Raw genomic sequence first — 21,591 nt, forward strand, 5'->3', positions numbered from 1 at the left:
CCTTCCGCTCTTCAACACTACTCAGACTTCTGCATATTAAAGTCTAACAAGGAAAAGGATCAAACAGGAATCAAAATTTAAAATAGAACTCAAGGTTGACTCATAAGCTGAACACTAACAGGTAAACCTACGTGCGGTCTTTGAATGATCCTACTGGACTCCCAAATTCTGTTTGCTCAACTACAGATCCTAGTTTCTCATCACATTCTAAAAATATCTGATGTAATTTGTTTGGATAAACAACCTCAGACTTGCCCATGTTGTTCTCCAATTACCTCAGAAAAAAAATGAGGTATTGAAAGAAATATTTACTACACAACCAAAAGAACAAATGTTCCATTTGTAAAGTCAAGTAGCCAAGATCAACATATGAGACCGTAGCACCATACAGATAAAGGAAGTGCTGTTTTACAATTCCAAGAAACATGTTGCTCCAGGCTGAATAAAATATAGCGAAGGAAAATATGAAGATTTGGGAAAGCGAGAACGAAAATAACTTGGAAGTAATATAAAGGTTAACAGGATAATCTTCATAGAAGTTGCTGAAGAGGAGACAGGTCCAGGTGACATTTTTAATGGGCAATAAGGTAATGACAGATTTATGAGTACAGTTTTCATTATATAGGAGGGGATAAAATACTAATAACAGGAGGGAGACCAATCATAAATTAAGGGATAGGACAAAATGAATTTATTACAGGTTTAATAAAATAGATAAGGGAAAAAATTTGGACAAGTAATTCTCCAGAATATGATAGCTTCCCACCACTGGGTACTAAAGGTAGTAAAAGGAGAAATTGCAAAAGTGTCAGATATAATTATTCCAAGCTCTCTTCGTTCAGGAATTAACATAGAACAATACAGCACAGGAACAGGCACTTTGGCCCACCATGTTGTGCCGAGCATGATACAAAATTAAACTAATCCCTTCTTGTCCATATTCTTCTATTCCTTGCATATTTATGTGCTTATCTAAAAGCCCCTTTCAACCCTCCAATGTATCTGCCTGCACCACCACCACCCATGGCAGCAAGTTCCAGACACCTACCATTCCCTGTGCAAAAAAAACTTATTCTCTCATCTCCTTTAAACTATCCCCTTCCCACATTAAGTGCATGCCCTCTAGTATTAGACATTTCAATTCTGGGGAAATAGATTCTGTCAACCCTATGTATGCCCCACGTAATTTTGTGCTTTTAAGATTGGAAATTTGCTAACACCATTGAATTACTCAAGAATGGGTACGAGAAAGAAACCAAGTAACCACAGGTCTGTCAATTGTAAGGAAGCTATGAGAGTTACTCTATCCTGAATGACAGACTAAGTATTTGAATAAATTTGAGGTAATCAGAGACTCCGAATGACGAATGCTATTCTTATGGATTTCAAGATGGCATTCAATAAAGTTCCATAGACGGGATGGTTAGCTAAATGAAAACAAGAGTGTACAGAATTGGTGTTAACTTTTTGACTTGGATTAGAAGTAGAAGAAAGAGGGCAGGGATATATCGTAACTCTGATTGCGAAGATATGGCAAAAGCGCCTGGAGCCTCAGTTTTTCACAATATTTGTTCATGATTTGGATCAGTTAATAGAGTTGTATATGCAACTCTATAGATTATACCAAATAAGAAGAAACAGCCAGTAGTGTGGGGGGAGTAAGTTTCAAAGAGGGAGATCAATGCGGGCAAGTCCAATATCATCCACTTCAGAACCAAGCAAAATGAATGAGAGAAAAACTGGGCTATCAACCTGACATGACTGGCCTCAGTCATGAAGGACTCTTTGGTAAAAGTGGCCTACCAACCCTACCTGAACGCTACTCGGTTTCAGTGGATGGTCACCCACTCAGTGGCAGCCCCCTGCCCCAACCTGGACAAAAATCCACACAGTAGCAACTGACCCTTAATTGGCCATTTAAGTGCCTCAATTGGGCTCCCAGATGGCAGCCAAATTTGCCAGCTTTTCTGCCACTGGCAAAATGGCTTGGAGACTAGAAGGCATCACGCATGACCATCCCTTTCTACAACACCTGCCACTGTCCCTTTGCTGACCATTCCATCTCCCGTCCTGCTGGCAAGGGACTGGCAAAACTCTGGCTCTGAATTTTCTCAAAGCTGTTTGACAATTTTGGATGATAAAGTCTGAGAAAACGTTTGGATCTCTGTTGTGTGTTGGTGTGACTACAGAAAACATATCTGAATAATTCACTCAGAACCTATAACGTGTATGAAAAGAGATGCCTATTCAGTAAGAAAAATCGTAAATTGCAGCTTTATTCCTCGGGTTATTGGCTGGACAGTCAGATCAACTTTTCGTGAAACTGGTCTAACATGACAATACGAGCAAATTACCAATTACTTGTAATAACAATTGAAAAATAGTTGCATTTTGAGACAACTGCTGCATGCTATTTCAACTTTGTAGATCAGTATGATACTCAATATATTGGGCGACTAGAGGGTTTTGCTGCTTTCGTGACTAAAATCTGCAGTCCCTGCTTACAATGAGAAAGAATCACATCAAAGCGTTAAGATTCCCATCCAGAAATATAGTGAAGGGTTTGACAGCTACACCATGGAAATGACACACACCATTAGCTGACAGATTGCTGCTGCCCGCCATAACAGTGCTGTGCCAGAATGGCATGAAATGTCCTTACTCAGCAATGCTATAATCATCAATCACTCCTTATTGAGCTTTAGAAGTTTGGATACTTTTTTGATAGTTTCAAGTATCGGCTACCGGAAGAAAATGCTCAGGAGAGGCTACAACCAAACAATGATAATATGCAACGCAGGTATGTAATACTAAAGCAGCATTAATTTACCTTGGGTTTGTAGATTGAACTCAAATTGAGTTTAACCCTTTAATCATTTACACTCTTGACAATACACCTTCTGGCAATTGTCTAGCATGGTGGTTTGAAGTAGTTTTTGACCTCTCTGTGCATTAGCATTTGATTCTATTCACCATCACCCCCTGGGTTGCATGGTGTTTAGCACTGCTGCCTCTCAACGCCAGGGACCAGGTTCGATTCCGACTGTGGGTGACTGTGTGGAGTCTGCATGGGTTTCCTCCCACTGTTCAAAGATGTGCATGTTGGATGGATTAGCCATGCAAAACACAGGGGGATAGGGCAGAGGGGAAGGCCCGAGTAGAATGCTCCTTCAGAGACTCGGTGCTGACTCGATGGGTCGAATGGTTTCTTTCTGCACTATAGGGATGCTGCAGTTCTACACATGATGCATCATCTATTCAACTGATGTCAAATGCAGGTGTGAATAATGAAACAAAACATTTAAAGGCTTTTGAGTTCCAGACTTAAATCTATGAATATTATGGTAATGTCCTGGAGTGAATGGATGCAGGTTCAATCCAACTTTATGAAATCCAGATCTGTCTCCCAATGGAGATGCAAATCAGGTCCTGAAACACTGCAAGTTTTTGATGCTGGAGAAGCAGTTTACCTCTGCTTTCCTGACTCTACACCATTTTCATATGGCTTTTTAGTGGGTTAGGAAGGCCTCAGGTGCAAAATGTACACGCACCTATTCCAAGGCCAGGGCCTATATTATGAGGACCACAGGAAAATTACCTTCCTGCGCTCGTGCAAGTTTCAGGCCGGTCCGATGGGAGTGGGTTATCGTTGATATTTGCTTACAAAGTCACACAAGTTTCTGAGGCCCAAAAAAATACACACCACCTTGGAGAGTTCACAGCCAGTGGGGGGCAGCCTGAAGCATTTTGAAATGCAAGTTTTAAAGTTTATTTATTAGTGTTACTAATCGGCTTACTCCAATACTGCAATGAAGTAACTGTTAAAACCCCTAATTTCTACACTCTGGTGCCTGTTCGGGTACACTCAGGGAGAATTTAGCGTGGCCAATGAACCTAACCAGCACATTTTTTGGACTGCGGGACGCAACCTGAGCACACAGAGGAAACCCATGCAGATACAGGGACGGCGTACAAACTCCACACAGACAGGCATCCAAGCCAGGAATTGAACCCGGGTCCCTAGCGCTGAGAGGCAGCAGTGATAACCACTGTGCCGTCAGCGTAATGATGTTTCCAAACCTTCATATGTCAGATTAGACGCTGTATTGAAATGTAGTCGTTTTTAACGCAGTGAGCCATTTTAGCTCAAAGTAAAATAGAGAATCCTGGAAAAGCAAGTAAAGCTAGGATTCCTGGTAAACACCTCAGTCCTAAGAAGTGTTTGAGTGATCTCAGGTTGCCATGGGGACAGAAACTCAAATAGAAGCCCAGTGTCAAACAATTTTTGCACCTCTCACATGAACCTACCACAGAAAAATAGCTGCTGCTGAGACACATGCAGAAAAAGAACTGGAATCCTACCAGGGACAGACCTGAACCATTCTGTGAGAAACAATGGGGAGCAGAAGGGAAGCTGACAATGGGAAAAAGTTTTACCAGAGTTGACTAAACTGTTTAATGGGATCAGACACAGGAATTGCTAGAATTCTGGATCATTAATATGGAGACTGAGGGAGATGAGGGATATATCGAGGTATGTCTTGCTGGTGATAACTGGATCCAAAAAAAACTTAGGCAGAGTGGAAGGATTGTCAAAGGACAGTAGAAGTTTCAACATAGCATGGTGGGGAGTGATGAACCCTTGCAGGAGAGCTAGGAGTGAGCTTGAGATGATCCCTTTCATGCTACATTTTTTCATATACAGCACAGGAGGCCATTTGGCCCATCATGCCTATGCCAGACAACAAAGATTTGACTACTATTCAGACTTTCCAGCACTTGGCCCGTAGTCCTGGAGGCAGCACAAGTGGGGTCTATCTGCCAGTAGCATGGAGTATAAGGAAAGTATTCTGTATGGCATATTTCAATTACATTAGTTAATGTAAAAAGCACCTTTTTTTATATTGGATATGCAAGTAGCCTGCTAATTGATGCTTGATCTATGTTAATTTTGGTTTGTTTATTACAGTGCAAGTCTTAAAGATGAAATCTTGTCCTTTGGGCTTTTTCTGTTGATCATTTTGGAAATTTATCTGTCTTTTAACATTATCAGTCTGTATGGGGATCGTAATGAATAGTTAAAAAAAAACAACTTGTGAAGCCTTCTTCTCTCCTGCCCATTCAAGTCCATGTTTAAGTTACTATTTTTAAAACATCAAGGATTTATAAAATTGATGACATATAGGGTTTGCTCAGTCCAAGAGTGAAACACAGTTAAAATAACAGATTTATCAAAACAATTACAATTGATGGTAACTGCAAGTTTGAACAGAAGGTGTCAGCAGCAAGATTGGAACCAAGCATTTGCCATCATTTCAGAACTTTCGGAACCAATTCTTTTTCCCGGAATTTGTCATATGCTTTCAATTACACGTTCATTGGAAGAATCTCAAATACCTGACCTGGGAAAAGGCAGTGCTAAAATAGCTCAAGTTGCAACTGTGAATGTAAAATGCAGAGTGCAGGGCAGAAAGTGAGACCTGCTGACTAGGTCTTTGCCAATGGCAACAAGAACTGCGTAGAGCTGCCACAGGCAACTCTCATTAATTTTACATTTTTTTGAAAAGCATAAGATTAGCAACATGTCCTGGCCCCATGTCTTACGATCTAAATTTAAGATGCGCTGTAGCTGACTGATGTTACATGGAAGATAATTTATATAAACTGAAGTGTATGTTTTAAGTAAGTTCAAGTTCCTACCACTATTATTACTGAGTCTTTCAGCCTAACTTTAAAGAGCATCCCTTCCCATTCTGTTCAATAGCGCCAATGCCAAGAGTAAAAACAATTTCCTTACCTGAGGCAGGTGAAGCTGAAGACCTTCACTAGGAATAGGTTGGCGTGATGGTGTTGAGTCCAGTTGCATGTTAAACAAGGTCTGAAGAGTTGCTTGAGCTGCACGAGCCTTTGCCAACTTCTTGTTCCTCCCTGACCCTTCAAACGCCTGCCCGTCTACAGTCACTGACATGATGAAATTTTTTGCGTGGCTTTCTCCACTTTCGGAAACAAACTCATATTTGAGTCCTGGACGCAGTTCATTCAGGATCATGACTGGGTTCTTACCGCTGGTCATGGCAAAAGGAGATGGGGCAGTCAGTGCGGAACCTACACCAGTTCCTCCGACACCACACGAGAGGCCAAAAGAGTTATAGTCACCTGAACTGAAAGAGCCATCTCCGTTGGACCCCAAGAGATAAGGATCATCTCCTTGTACCGGGGTTTCAAATCCATTAAAAAGAGTATCTGGGAAGTCAGAATGGTCTGACGTAAAATCTGTATTAACATTCAGCATTCGACCCATAGCCAGGTGGGCCTCAGAGGCATTTGGAAACTGAACAAAGGATCTCAGGGCTTTTTCCGCTACATGCAACTTAGCTTTTTTCTTGGTGGGCCCAGACCCTTCAAAGTTTTGTCCATTGACCTCCACGGCCATGATAAAAACAGGAGCATGGACTGGGCCAGACTGAGATAGCAACTTGTACTGGAGGCCGGGTTTAATCTCATTTAATTGCATTAGTGCATTCTTTGGTAGAATGGGACCTGGTGTTTTCTTCCTCTTCTTGGCACGGAATTTGGGATGTGAGTGACCGTTATTTCCCTCTTCCAGTGGCCGTTTTCTGTTAATGGAGGAATTGCCACCATTTGAAAGCTGTGCCTCACCAGGAGCTTGACTGCTTTCCTTAAGAGAGATGTTCTCCAGATTATGGTTCTCTTTTACGTCAGTGCTGCTTGAACCTGTGGTGCCCAGAAAGAGCAACTTACACGCCTTCGTTGTAGGATCTTGTAAATGCAAAATTTAGAGATTCCTCAACTGTCTTTGTAACAGAATGAGTGATGTGTTTGAGATTCACCTTCGGATGGCAGAATTTGGATTCAAGCCAATAAGAGAATTGCAACAGAATAGGTATACACAAACAATTAAAAAAAAACACAAAAGAAAATATAAGTAATTAAAAATCTAAAGCGACCTAAAATGGTCATAAATTCCCAAGGATAACAGCAGAAATTTCAAGGGGGAAAAGTTAAATGGGAACAGTAATTTTCAATGTTATCATGACACAGTATTATGTATAGTTCATACATAGATAAAAAATTAAAATGCCAGATCTCAAGAGCATTTCAGTTTTTTTTCAGTGCAATAGATACATTTGTATTTGTGACTTGCCAACTCAGATAAACGCATCAAACTACAGGTTACAGTCAGAATCATCCCCATTTAACTTTTAGCCCTTTGGCATTTTCTTCAGAAATGCCATCAAGTGGCAACAGGTCTGCTTCTTTGCCAAGTCACTCTGAATGATCATTAGAGCATGAACAGAAAGAACTTGTATGTATGAATCATCTGTTTTTATCCACCTTGGTACAGGAAGTGCACCCCCATATGCTCAACTGCACCAATGGCCAGAACTATCAGGCCCTTTGAAGAGATATTTTCAAAGATGCATCTATTTACAGATATGTACATGTTGTAGATACCTTCGACAACCTCCCGCTCTTTCAGCCCTATCCCGAACAAATTATGAAATTCAGTTTGGAGAGGCAATTCTTTAGCTTTCTTAATGGAACAAGGTGGGGGGGGGGGGGGGGGGGGGGGGGGGGAGAGAGCAGAATAGGTGGGAATGAGGAACTTCAGTTATGCACAGAAACTGAGGTCATTCTCAAAGCAGAGGTGGTTAATGGGAGACTTAACCATGGAGGGCTTTGGTGGACCCAATAAGGGGGAACTGCTTCCAGGGCAGAAGGGGCCAGTAATAAGGGAACACAGATTTAAGGCAATTAGCAAAACAGGGAAGCATGAGTGGAGCCCTTCATTCTCAGAACAGAACACGAACAAGATTATAGAAGCCTACGGCACATCCAAAGGAGTCATGCCATTTGGAACATTTTAGGGTCAAATCCTAATTACCACAGTTATGAGGATCTGGTTGATGAAGCAGACAGAAGAGAATGCAAATGCCATCTGGTTTGATTTACAATCAAATAGAATTCACTCCACCCAGTACATCCAGTGTATGCTGTTGGGTTGCTGGGGTTGTGGAGGTCGAGGTTTAAAACGCACTGTTCTCTCATACACATCACATCATTCCATTCACAAAGCTGATAGAATACCAGTCAAATTTTCATTTATAACATCCTTCAGCAAAAGGTCCATAGGTTACTCCTTTGGAGCTCAGAAAAATATCTGTAATGCCAGAGTGGGAATTCCTAACACCAGACAGACAGGAGGAGGACAGGAAGGGATAAACCAGATGGAAAAGCATTGTGGAAAAAGAAAATATGAAATCAGATCATTTTCATATACAGGGGCAAATTGATCAAACATAGATTGACCGTATTTACATCCACATCTGGCGGCATCTGATTGACAAAGACCTGGTTGTAAAGACATTGACAATACAAAAGGTGCAAATTACATTACTTTTTGGTAAGTTTCTAAAGGTAGCTATGGCTGGGAGGTATAATTTCTAGATTAGTTTAGATTTTATCCAATCACCAGTGTATCAATTTTGACAATTCTGTAAGTATGATCCAGCTGCATACACGTAACATCTGCAGAATTGGTTGGATGTGGAGTAGCATGGTGGCACAGTGGTTAGCATTGCTGCCTCTCACCGCCAGGGACCTGGGATCAATTCCGGCCTTAGGAGACTGTCTGCATATTCTCCCCATGCCTGCATGGGTTTCCTCCAGGTGCTCCAATTTTCCCCCACACTCGAAAGATATGCGGGTTAAATTGATTGACCATGGTAAATTGCTCCTTAGTGTCAGGGGATTAGCAAGGGTTATGGGGATAGAGCCTGGGTGGGATTGTTGTCAGTGCAGGGTTGATGAGCTGAATAGCCTCCTGCACTGCAGGGATTCTACGATATGCCTACATTTACATATCTCTGCAACAAGCAGCAAATGAGACACTTGCATGAATTTGAAGCCAGAACAGGCAACATATCTCCATGCACAGTAAATTTCCTACTGAAAAATTAATATATTCACTGTGTAGAAGATAAAGGTGACCCTCATGTGGTAAGATTCAACACCACAATGTCAAACACATGTTTAAGAAGGAAACAGGCTTGAGTATTTGAGATCTGATGTCAATATCTTACTAGCTGTAACTCAAGAAGTGAGGAGAAGTCACAAGAATATTGTTGGCCGATAATACAAACTGTGGGTTCGTCCTGTGCAAGTGAATGGAATTTATTTCAGTAAGCATGTTCACATGGAGAGACAAAGTGAGACATCACTGAGTCAACTGATATGATGAGAAAATCTAAAGTTCAAGCTCCACATGCAACTGTATACATCTCCAAATACAACTGAATATTCCAACAGCATGCACCACCAGAAACCCCATAAACTTATACACATAAGATACTGTCTGAAGGTTTGGCAATATGCAGAAGCCATTTTGCCCAGTTGCTGGTCCACAGCTCCTCTGCAAAGACAGTTTTGTTCTGTACAACACCAGAGAAGCCTTACCTAGAGAAAGCATCAGAAATGAATGCATGAAAAGCTTAAAAAACACAAAATAAAACTTGGATCTGAAAAAGAATGAGATGGAACAAAAGAACGAAGCTTAGTTAAAGAAAGTAGATTGACGCTGTTGTGATGACAGTGACCACACTCGCAGTAAGATAATCTTAAAATACTTGCTTGTTCATTCCTCACCAAGTGTAATTGTCCTAGTGGAACTGTTTTATTTGAAGGAAATGCATTCAATTGTCCATGAAGTTTGAACAAAGAGAGAATAGCAAATGTTTCCAATATAAAGCTGTCAGAGGTTCTTTTGAGTAAGATTAAATGGAGGAATTGAAATATCACTGCTATAATTTAGACTTGTTGTGGGTATGCCGGCGTTGGACTGGCGTAAACACAGTAAAAAGTCTGACAACACCAGGTTTTAGTCCAACCTATTTATTTGATAATATACTCACAAGCTTTCGGGGTTAGCCCCTTCGTCAGGTGAATGGAGAGTTCTCCATTCACCTGACGAAGGGGCTAACCCCGAAAGCTTGTGAGTATATTATCAAATAAATAGGTTGGACTAAAACCTGGTGTTGTCAGACTTTTTACATAATTTAGACTCTCAGGAATGAAAGGGGGAAATTTAAATATCATGTCATTCATTTTGGGGGAGTTGGTGGCACTGTGGTAATGTCACTGGACGAGCAATCCATAGGCCCAAGTTAATGCTCTGGAGTCAAATCTCACCATGATAGCTGGTGGAATTTCAACTCAACTTTTTAAAATTCATTTGTGGGACATGGACGTCGCTGGCTAGGCCAGCATTTATTGCCCATCCCAAGCTACCCTGGAGAAGGTGGTGGTGAGCTGCTTCTTGAATCGTTGCAGTCCATATTCCGTGGGTTGACCCACAATGCCAGTAGAGAGGGAATTCCAGGGTTTTGACCCAGCAACTGCGAAGGAACGGCGATGTATTCCCAAGTCAGGATGGTGAGTGGCTTGGAGGGGAACTTGCAGATGGTGCTGTTCCCATTTATTTGCTGCGCTTGTCCTTCTAGATGGAAGTGGTCATGGGTTTGTAAGGTGCTGACTAAGGATCTTTGGTGAATTGCTGCAGTGCATCTTGTGGGCAATACACACTGCTGCTACTGACCGTCAGTGATGGAGGGATTGAATATTTGTGGATGTGGTGCCAAGCAGGGATCTGGAGAGTATTCTATCACAGTCCTAACTTGTACCTTGTAGATGGTGGATAGGCCTCAGGGAGTCAGGAGTTGAATACTCGCTGCAGTATTCCTAGTCTTTGATCTGCTCTTGTAGCCAGTGTTTATGTGGTGAGTCCAGTTGAGTTTCTGGTCAATGGTAATGCCAAAAATGTTGACAGTGGGGGAATTCAGTAATGGTTACACCATTGAATGACAAGGGGCAGTGGTTAGAGTGTCTCTTCTTATTGATGGCAGTCATTGCCTGGCATTTGTGTGGCACGAATGTTACTTGCCACTTGTCAGCCTAAGCCTGGATATTGTACAGATATTAAAGTATATCGATAAATTTAGAAAATAAAGCTAGTCTCAGTAATGGTGATCATGCCAACCATTATCAACTGTTGAAAAAACTCATCTGATTCACTAATGTCTTTCAGGGAAAGAAATCTGCTGTCCTTGCTTGGTCTAGCCTACACGTGACTCCAGCCCCACAGCAACATGGTTGACTCTTAACTGTCCTCTGAAATGGCTGAGCAAGTCACTCAGTTCAAGGGCAATCAGAAACGGGCAACAAATTCCGGTCTTGCTAGTAATGCCCACATCCCGTGAAGGAACATTTTAAGGTCAAAGAGCAGAATCATTTGGATCCTCTCGGGCAGGCATTTAGTGGTCAAGGCAGGTTCTGAACAAACACAGAGAATTGTTAAGCAAAGAAGAAAGCAGAAAGGTTGAAATGTGACAGTCCATAAGACATTCTAGCAACATAATTTAAATTACTTTGACTGTTATTCTCATTGTTTGAATTACTTAGTCTGTCAATACTTCTTAATTACAATTTGTATAGAGAATTCTAACTCAAAAGCAATTTTACAATATTATTAAAGAAATTAGATGATATGCAAATTTGCTCTCTTGTAGCTAGGAAGCATAACCTGTACACCTGGGTTTTAGAATGCAAAAGCTAGCATTAGGAAACAGATATTTCTTAAGGATATCCAAGCGATGATAATGCTGGATAAATGAGCCTTCACTATAAACGAGCCCCTTGTTACTCTTTGGCTTCCAAATGTAGCATCATTAGGACTTGCTGTGTGATTGGAATGTGATCATCTTTTTCTTCCTCCTCCTCTTTCCTCCAGTTGATCTTGGTGAGGCTAGCATCTAGGCCAACGCAAAACTGTCAATGCAAAATTAAACCAGACTACAACAAAACCACCCTCTTTCAATTTCCTCACCATTCCAAATGGTACTAGCATAGGAGAATTCAAAGCTTACTTATTGTATTGCTGTTGTTTCACTTGAATGCCTTGGGTGTTCCACTTATTTCTAAATCTGGCTAATTAGATATGAACTTATAACCTTTGGTTACAAAGACTGAAGGAAAACACAACATTGCAACTGACTGGACTTTTTTCCATGCTTACTGAAAGGCAGAAGTGAGTGCATTGAAAAGAGTAACAGAAATGCTGACAAAATGAATACCCACTCTGGCAAGATATTGAAAGGAAAGGTATCCGGAAATAGAATAATGCAGTCTTCAAAAGTTCTAGATCAAATTAATTCCTTTTGAAAAGGAACAAAGCAAATTAGAAGATACAGCCGAACCACCACACGGCTATGCGGTAACATTGGTTTGTAAGCTGTGCAGTGAGCAAGGTACTGCATCAAACTTCCAACACAAACAGTCACTAGGTTTAATCTAATAAGTTCTAAATAACAAGACAAGTCATTCAAGAAACACCAGCCCTGCAGATCAGCACACCTCCCTTCATATTTTCAGTGATGAACACAATTTGTAGCAGTTTGCCCAGATTGTTGGATCAAGGGTGATGGTGGAGATGTAGATTTAAGCCATTCAAAATATTAGCACTTTTAGATCGGAAGCATTAACTCTGTTACCCTCTACAGATGCTGCCAGGCCTGAGTTTATGCAGCATTTTCTGCTTTTACTTCAGATTTCCAGCATCTGCAGTGTTCTTTTTTCATCCAATTTAACTTGGCTGTTATCTAACTTATATTAAAGATGGCTAATGTACTAATATTCTTTAAAAATCAGTCTGTATATCCAAATAGGGGGCTTGTGTAGCATGAAGATGCAATGCACAATTGCTTGCGAGAAAATATCTTGATCAACAATACAAAAGAAACACACAAAAAAGGGGAGAGGTGGAAGAGTGTCAAGATTTGTAGAGAAAATTGAGAGAAAAGTGTTATCTCATCTAATTGAGGATAAAGAAAGCTGAGTTACCCAGATGTCAATGAACAATCACCTCACACCTAGTCATCACTTGGTTGAGTGATGCAGAGAGACAGAAAAATAGCAGGCACTTTTGGTTGGGGCAAATTATTTTTCGGAAAATATCTTTAAAGTCTCTTAAGGTTTCCAATACCCCAATAAGGTTTCCAATAAGGTTTCAGCTACCCCTTAATCCAAAATTTATGGCGTTGATTTGCAGAATGTTTATTTCCTTTGGCTGGGGACCATCTTCCGGAGAAACCTGCAAGTTTTGATATTTCATTTAAAGCACGTTCAAGCAGTTTGCAATCGACAATGAACTGGATTCACCTCACCACCCCATCCCCATGTAAAAAGTGGGAATAACCGAAATTTCACTGAAAACTATTCTCCGTCATTTAGAAATTGAGTCAAAGTTCAAAGCTTCTCTCGGCAGCAGATAATTAATTACTGGCAGAAACAACATTTTAATTTACTTGTGTAAAAAAAATATGGGATTAAAATCTGGCCTGTGCCATGGGGTCAGTCTGTTCAGGGCTTTAGACCAATTTAAAATTATACACTCTCTGGTGACATCTAATGGTTCATTTCTATTGATTGATTCTTAGAAAATTTGTAATTTTTTACATTAGGACTGTGTATTCAGATACTTTTTTGAAGCTTACCAACTGATATACATACTTTAAATCTACAGCAAAGAAAATAGCAACGTTTGGATTGTTGGACCAAGCAAACCAATCTTGCACTGAAGCTGTATGCAACAGTAACTACCTCCCCCAATCCAACCTTTATAACAGCACCTTAACCTTTCAAATCTCTACACTGCAACTATCCAATACACTATTTCCACTGCCAACCCCACTCTCCACTTCATAATTTAGAGACCCCTCTCTCCCATTATACTATTCTCCCCCCTTCCCTCCATCAGCAGTTCATGCTAACATTCTTCTCTCTCCAAACTTTGTGCATAATTACCCCAAGTCAAGATACCCCCAATTAAAATGGCCATTTGTCTGCCACATCCTCCCACCCCAGTTAACGCTAAACTATTTCCCTCCTCCAATTCAACCTGCCAATCGCCACCATCTTCAATCCTTCCCTCTCCATCGCCCACAAACCCATCCATCTCCAGTTCATATGGGAATACTCCTACTCCCCCCACAACATAACCTCTGGAGGTTACCCTCTTACCAGCCCCACTCTTGAACCCCATTTCTTGTTAACACTGATGTTAACTACTTTTGCAGGTGTAAATATCTGAACTTAATACCTGCGCATTCGAACACTTGGAAGAGTCAATGGGGAGGAGGAGGTCTAGTCCAAACCTACTTTTATGATGGGCAGGGCCCAGAACAAACTGGCTCCATCAAAATGTCTAGCTCCTAGTCTCTCTCCATTCCCATCCCCATCTTCCTTTGTGCTTTTGCCATGTAAAATCTAAAGCATGTTTTGCTTTACTGTTAAGAAATATGATAACTATACAGGCACAATCTAGTCACACAGGTCCATCAAAACATATAGAGCTGCTGAGTTGTCTAATGATAATGGGTTTGTAATTCAGGCAAACTCAAGGTTTGTGTATGTCCTGTCAGTGTTCTGCAGTGGATCCCATACTCATGAGCTGAAATAGTCAGCACTCTTACTCATATTTTCACCATCCTCATCACCCACATCCAGGGCAAAACACTTCTGCTGGCTTCTCAATTGCTGGTATCCAAGTGATTTATCTGCAAGATAATAAAAATCAGCAATTAAAAATCAGAGTTTCTTTATCCATCAGGCAAACATTACAATGAACAGCACAGGAAAGACTGAATCTTGAATTTTGAAGAAAAGCACAGGGCATAGCTTTGTGGAAGGAAGTGAACACATGTCCATGTGTCCCTACAGTGTAGAAGGAGGCCATTTGGCCCATGAAGCATGAACCAACTCATATTCTTACTCTGGCCCTCTCCCCACCTCATCCCCATTACCCCAATCATTTCCCATGGTTAATCCCCATAACGTACACATCTTGGGACACTAAGGGGTAATTTAGCATGGCCAATCCACCTATCTTGCACATCTTTGGACTGTGGGAGGAAACCGGAGCACCCAGAGGATACCCACACAGACAAGGAGAGAATGTGCAAACAGACAGTGACCCAAGGATGGAATTGAACCCGGATCCCTGGCGCTGTGAGGCAGCGGTGCTAACCACCATGTCACTCTTATAGAATTGACTCAGTTTATTATCCAAAAGAGTCCAGGTCATCACATCTCAATTTTGCTCACTCTGTGCACCATGAACCGTGCTCCCCAACTGTCACCATTGCCACACAGTTATTTCTTCAGAATGTATTTAACCTTTCACAAATCTTAGATTTTGTTTGTCAGCACCATGCAGAATTGGAGTTAGGAAATACTATGGGTAGCAAGGTGGCACAGTGGTTAGCACTATTGACTCTCAGTGCCAGGGATCTGGGTTCAATTCTGGTCTTGAGAGGCTTTCTGTGCACAACCTGCATGTTCTCCCCGTGTCCTTTGAGTATTCTGCACACGAGGACAGCCTCAAATGGGATCTTGGGTTCATGTCACACTATCTGTAACCCCCACGACTTGCCTGGACTTGCAAAATCTCACTAACTGTCCTGTCTGGAGACAATACACATCTCTTTAACTTATGCTTAATGCTGTCTCCGCTCACATTGTCTGTACCTTTAAGACTTGATTAGGTGTAAAGACTCTGATTCCAATCATTATGCTGTAAACTGAGTGTGTGCCTTTGTATGTCCTGTTTGTGAACAGATCTCCCACTCACCTGACGAAGGAGCAGCGCTCCGAAAGCTAGTGGCTTTTGCTACCAAATAAACCTACTGGACTTTAACCTGGTGTTGTGAGACTTCTTACTATGTTTACCCCAGTCCAACACCAGCATCTCCACATCATTCCTTCGAATGCTCCAGTTTCCTCCCACAATCCAAAGATGTGCAGGTTAGATGGACTAGCCATGGTAAATGCGAGAGGTTATAGGGATAGGGCAGGGTAGATGGCCCAAGTGAAAACACCCTGTCAGAGAGTCGGTGCAGACTTGATGGGCCGAATAGCCTCTTCTGCACTGTAGGGATTTTATGATTCTAATAAAAACAGGCTTCAAATAAGCTAATGCAAATGTTAAAATCCTCCAAGTGTGTGCAGTCAAGACAATTATTTGAGAACTCACTTTTAGTCACCCAAATGAGTCTTGTGGAAAGTGGCAATCAGGATGTGTGAATACACAAGGGTAACGTTAGAGCAGAAAATCCTTTCTTGAGATAAAGGAGTAGTCAAACCCATGTAAATTAACTTGCAAATCACTGTTAATTGTCTTGAATTTTACCATTGTTCAGCTGCTTTTAGGTAGTAGACCCAAAGCATTTTGGAATAATTACTTGTTCTCTGAAATCAGTAGTGTTAGCACCGTGTATTCTTTGAATTCCATGACTTTTATTCGTTCATGGGATGTGGGTGTTGCTGACTGGGCCAGCATTGCTCACAAGCAGAACTTCACAGTGTTACTGCTGAATGTTCCCTGATTTCAGAGAGGGCTAACACAGTGGCACAGTGCTTAGCACGACTGTATCACAGCACCAGGGACCTGGGTTCAATTCCAGTCTCGGGTGACTGTCTGAAAAGTAATGTTAAAGTAAAGTCAAGTTTATTTATTAGTTAGGAGTAGGCTTACATTAACACTGCAATGAAGTTACTGTGAAAACCACACTCTGGTGCCTGTACACTGAGGGATAATTTAGCACGGCCAATCCACCTAACATGCACATCTTTCGGACTGTGGGAGGAAACCCATGCAGACACAGGGAGAATGTGCAAACTCCACACAGGCAGTGACCCAAGCCGGGAATCGAACCCGGGTCCCTGGCGCGGTGAGGCAGCAGTGCTAATCACTGCGCCATCGTGCTGTGCCACGTGTGTGCGGAGTTTACACGTTCTTCACACGTCAGGGTGGATTTCCTCCGGGTGCTCCAGTTCTCTCCCACAATCCAAAGACATGCGGGTTAGGAGGACTGGCCATGATAAACTGACCCCAGTGTCAGGGGCTTAACAGGGTAAATATGTAGGGTTACAGGAATAGGGCCTGGGTGGGTCAAATGGCCTCCTTCTGCACTTTAGAGATTCTATGACCACGTGCATATTGGACTCGGGTGTTCGTGCTGGATGCTCCCTGAAATCAGTAATATCAACACTAGCGTGATGGCTCATCCTTGTGTCTTATCTGAATTTAGCTGCCTGCTTGTTAAAGCTGGGAGCAAATTACACATGGCAGTCCAAGTGTCAGTTGAATTTTATCTGCCCACATCCCATTGGTGGTACAAAGTCTGAACTTTGCAACAGAATAATGGAAATAGGATCAAGTTAAGCATATTTAACTCCTAACATCTCTTAATATTTGGAATTAAGCACAGTTCAGAGGTGAAGCGGCAGGCTTATGATTCATCGTGCCATTAGACATGCTCAGGTAACAGCATCAAGTTTTTACAAAACTTCCACCTGGATAAAAGAAAGCTTTAAAGTCAACCAAAGAAAAATGCAACCATAAGTAAGGTCACCTTCGGAAAAGGTGCACAATAGGACAGTCAAATACAAACAAAAATTCTTCAAAGCCAGTCACATGAAGCAACCAATACCCTGAGCTTCCGTCACTCTAAGCAAATTTTTCATACAAAATGAGTGTTTAAATAGAACTGAAGATAAATATTATCTGCAGATAGCATGTGGCGATTTTGCTGGCACAAGGCACACTTGGATAAAAATTGAGAATTTTGATGTGCAAGAAAGCTTTCTCTAATTGTGGTATCTTCACTTGGCACCTGTTGGGCTAGGACTAATTTGAAGACGAGAGAAAAAAAATAATTTGGGAAGATAGCAGAATGGCTTTGATATACCAATCATTTCTTTAAGATAAACATTTAGTTGAGATTAACATAATGTCAAGAGGACTAGTGCATAATAACTGCATAAAATGAGATGGGACTTGAATCAAATTTCTGCATTTCGAACAGCACTATAACTTACTGCCAGACATCATGAGGAACAGACCGCCATCCAACTCCACACTTGCCTATCATGTCACATTCTGTTCAAGCTCAATTCCTGTTTCCAAATATCACTCCAAGTCATGACAACACCAATTTTCCATCTCTGGCTCACCCTCTTTCTTGTACAATGTTCTCAATCATGTCCAAAAGCAGTATTATCTAAATGCATGTAGTTGTTGGAACAAGGACGTGCAGCAGACTATCTGGCACCAGCCAAAAGAAGTCCAACATTTGTTAGTTACACTGAATTCACCCAAAAAATTACATCCAAATCCTGTTACAGTTACGTGGCTATAAGATGATTATATTTTGGGACTGTAGTTTAAAATTTAGGGTAAATGAAGGGGATCATGCAACCTGTTCTGTAGTCGGCCTCACAGTAAACCTGGTTGATTGAATTGTTAAACATCAAAGGCAAGCTTATATCATTTTACTGAGAAGGTGGTGCAAGGCATTTACTCTTGAGAGACAATGGCAGCAATCTCGGGATTTGCAAGGAGTACACTGAGCCTTCCAAAGTCCCAGAAGAGTTCAAAGTACCTGGTTATAAACAGTTTTGCTATAAACCGTCCACTTTAAGAGTGAAGACAATTTGACTCTCAATGAGTATATTAGCATTTTTACCTAGATATAAGGTTGGTGTGCTTCACTTTGTCATGGAAAAGACAGAGGAAGCAATTTTTGAGATCAGGTTACAGGCTCCCCTACAAATCATTGAATATCAGAGACAGATAGCAGAGGATTGGCAGAAAGAAGCTGTTTGGCTTTGCCAGCTATCACAGCCAGGTGCAGGAAGGAGACAGTCTCTAGTTGGACAGACAGATCCTGCAGCAATCAAAGGATTCCAGGGTACTAGTCTTGGCACAGTCTGGAGATTTAAGAAACTCCCTGGAAACAGGAAACCGCTTAGAGGCAGTCATTTGAAGTTATTATTTAGTGAAATGAGGGAATGCTCTGGAAGCTGGAAGCAACTGGACTGTTTGCTCAAAGGAGAGTGCAATGGCTGATAATTATACAAGGAGAATGTCGCTTTTCTTCATTTTAAAATGCAAGTTACCTACAAAAAGAATTGTGTTTAATCAAGTGTTTTTCAGTCATTGGTTACAGTAAAAGTTTTAAAATATGAAATCTTGTCATCATTCTTTCAGCTTTCAGAACCAGATGAGGAGGAATTTCTTCAGCCAGAAGGTGGTGAATCTGTGGAACTCATTGCCACAGAGGGCTGTGGTAGCCAGGGCATTGAGTGTATTTAGGACAGAGATAGATAGATTCTTGATTGATGAGGGGATCAAAGGTTATGGAGAAAAGGCAGGAGAATGGGGTTAAGAAACATATCAGCCATGATTGAATGGCAGAGTGGGCCGAATGGCTTAATTCTGCTCCTAGAAGTTAAAACCTCTTTAAAAGTTATTGATTTCTATACGGATACTAACAAACCCAAGACTGATATCTAGTACCTATGGTCAATCTTTTGTATCTCTCTAGCACAGTTCAAGTGCCTCATTTAAGTTTCTCCTAAATGTTTCAAAGAAAGAAAGACATTCATTGGACACAGGAGCCAGAAACACCGTAACCTTATGGAGTATGCACCAATCAACATTAAAAACAGGGGACGAGCATCATGGACTGTGACTAGAAACATCAAGAGCAATTGAACTCTCATCTCACGCAGTGCTTCCTCAATTTCAATTAGACTTTGTGGCCTTAAATGGACGAAGTCTCTGTAAATCTGTAAGATGTCTAGGGATTGAAAAGAAGGCCCTTACTTTATTTCCAATCACCTGCCCTGGTGTAATCTTGCCCGACTTGGAAGGTGACTGAATAACATCTCATTAATCTCCTACTTATGTTTTTGTTAATATTAATTGAAATGAGCAGTGTGAGGGTATGAAAGTGAAAGACAGGAATAGCCTAATTTATCGAACAAGCCTCTCCCACAGTCATGCTGAAATTAAGTGATCAAAATGAAAGCCAGGTGATCAAAGTGACAATGAGGTATATTCGCCATTTACCTTTTGTACGTAGTGAAATAAACCAGAAACTGCCCCCCCATTATTTCTAGAAATTCCATTTCCCCCAAGTGTTGCTCCTAGATGTTAATTATCCATCACCCTGCATGCAAAGGGGACACAATCTCTATCTCTGCATCACAGCACTGGGTCTCTGCAATGTGTCTGCGCTAGTTTTTGCTTGTTTTATAATTCGGTCTTGGATTGTTTGAAATTTTCTCCAGCTAAATACTCAAAGCCATCATCTTTTGCTCTCACTACAAACCCCACACCCTTGCCAATGATTCAACCCCTCTTTGCCAAGACGCTCTGTTCACATCTTTAGAATCCAACTCAACCCCAAGACAATTCCTGATCCTGTATCGTCTCCATCATAGAGGCTACATACTTCCATTTACCTTTACACTCTATTTCAGTTGAAATGCATACCCATGCCTTTATCACATCCAGATTCATCCATTCTGGTGGCACAGTGGTTAGCACTGATGCCTCTTAGTGCCAGGGACCCGGGTTGGATTCCTGGCTTGTGCCACTGTCTGTGCAGAGTTTGCACATTCTCCCTGTGTCTGCGTGGGTTTCCTCCCACATTCTGAAAGATGTGTGGGTTAGGTGTATTGGCCATGCTAAATTCTCCCTCAGACTACCTGAGCAGGTGCTGGAGTGTGGCAACCAGGAGATTTTTAAAGTAACGTCATTGCAGGGATGGCACAGTGATTAGCATTACTGCCTCACAGTGCCAGGGGCCTGGTTCGATTCTTGGCTTGGATCACTGGCTGTGTTTGTACATTCTCCCTGTGTTTATGTGGGTTTCCTCCAGGTGCTCCGGTTTCCTCCCACAGTCCAAAGATGTGCAGGTTAGATGGATTGGCCATGCTAAATTACCACTTAGTTTCATGGACACTACTAAATACATGGGGTTATGGGGATAGAACTTGGGTGGGATTGTGGTCGGTGCAGACTCAGTGAGCCAAATGATCTCCCTCCACATCGTCAGGATTCTATGATGAATATAAGCCTACTTGTGACACTAATAAATAGACCTCAACTTTAAACTGAAACTTCCTGGTTCTTCTGTCAAACCGCCTTTCAGCATTTATAACTTTGAACTCATCCAAAATTATGCTGCTTATATTTAGATTCTAGCACCCTTCTTCTTGCTGGCCTGCTCTCAGTCTCAAATTTTAAATTCTCATCATGTTTAAATTACCTTGCCAGGTCTAGCACAGCTAATATCTGTAACCACCTGCAACCCTGCAATCCTCCTTTTGAACTCTCTACTGCTCTGAATGGAAAAATCTACAAAGGGGCTGAAGAGAGGGACTATATTATTAGCCAGTACAAGACAACCCAAAAATCTTTCAAAAAGTCAGAAGTAGCAAAAAGTTAGTTAAAAGAAAATTGGCGCTGACTATAGGAATGAAAAAAGATCACCTCGTGGAGGGACAGGGTATGGTTGAGGTACTAAATGTGTACTCTGCATCATCAGGAAAGAAGAAGGTGTATCCAAATGACAGTAAAGGAGGAGAGAGCAGCAAGGTTGGGTAAGATAAAGATGAGGCATTGAAGAGGATGGCAATGTTCAAAGCAGAAAAGTTATCTTCTGAAGT

The 21,591-nt window shown here is 41.4% G+C and overlaps 1 protein-coding gene across 12 annotated transcripts in view; it reads right to left on the reverse strand.

Annotated features, from left to right (window-relative positions):
- Nucleotides 1–21,591, reverse strand: part of LOC145349943 (double-stranded RNA-specific editase 1-like) — a 262,569-nt gene that overhangs the window by 60,878 nt on the left and 180,100 nt on the right. For 10 of the 12 annotated variants that reach the window (XM_080198635.1, XM_080198641.1, XM_080198646.1 and 7 more), the window contains 2 exons: nt 14,547–14,630; nt 5,798–6,780 (listed from right to left, as the gene is read on the reverse strand). In XM_080198635.1, coding sequence (XP_080054761.1) covers nt 5,798–6,780; nt 14,547–14,630 — 1,067 coding nt within the window. The remainder of the gene's footprint in view (nt 1–5,797; nt 6,781–14,546; nt 14,631–21,591) is intronic. The other 2 variants (XM_080198645.1, XM_080198634.1) reach the window with 1 other exon arrangement.

The sequence above is a fragment of the Carcharhinus amblyrhynchos genome, chromosome 11 (assembly GCF_965287045.1).
Source record: "Carcharhinus amblyrhynchos chromosome 11, sCarAmb.v2.hapA, whole genome shotgun sequence".
NCBI lineage: Eukaryota > Metazoa > Chordata > Chondrichthyes > Carcharhiniformes > Carcharhinidae > Carcharhinus > Carcharhinus amblyrhynchos.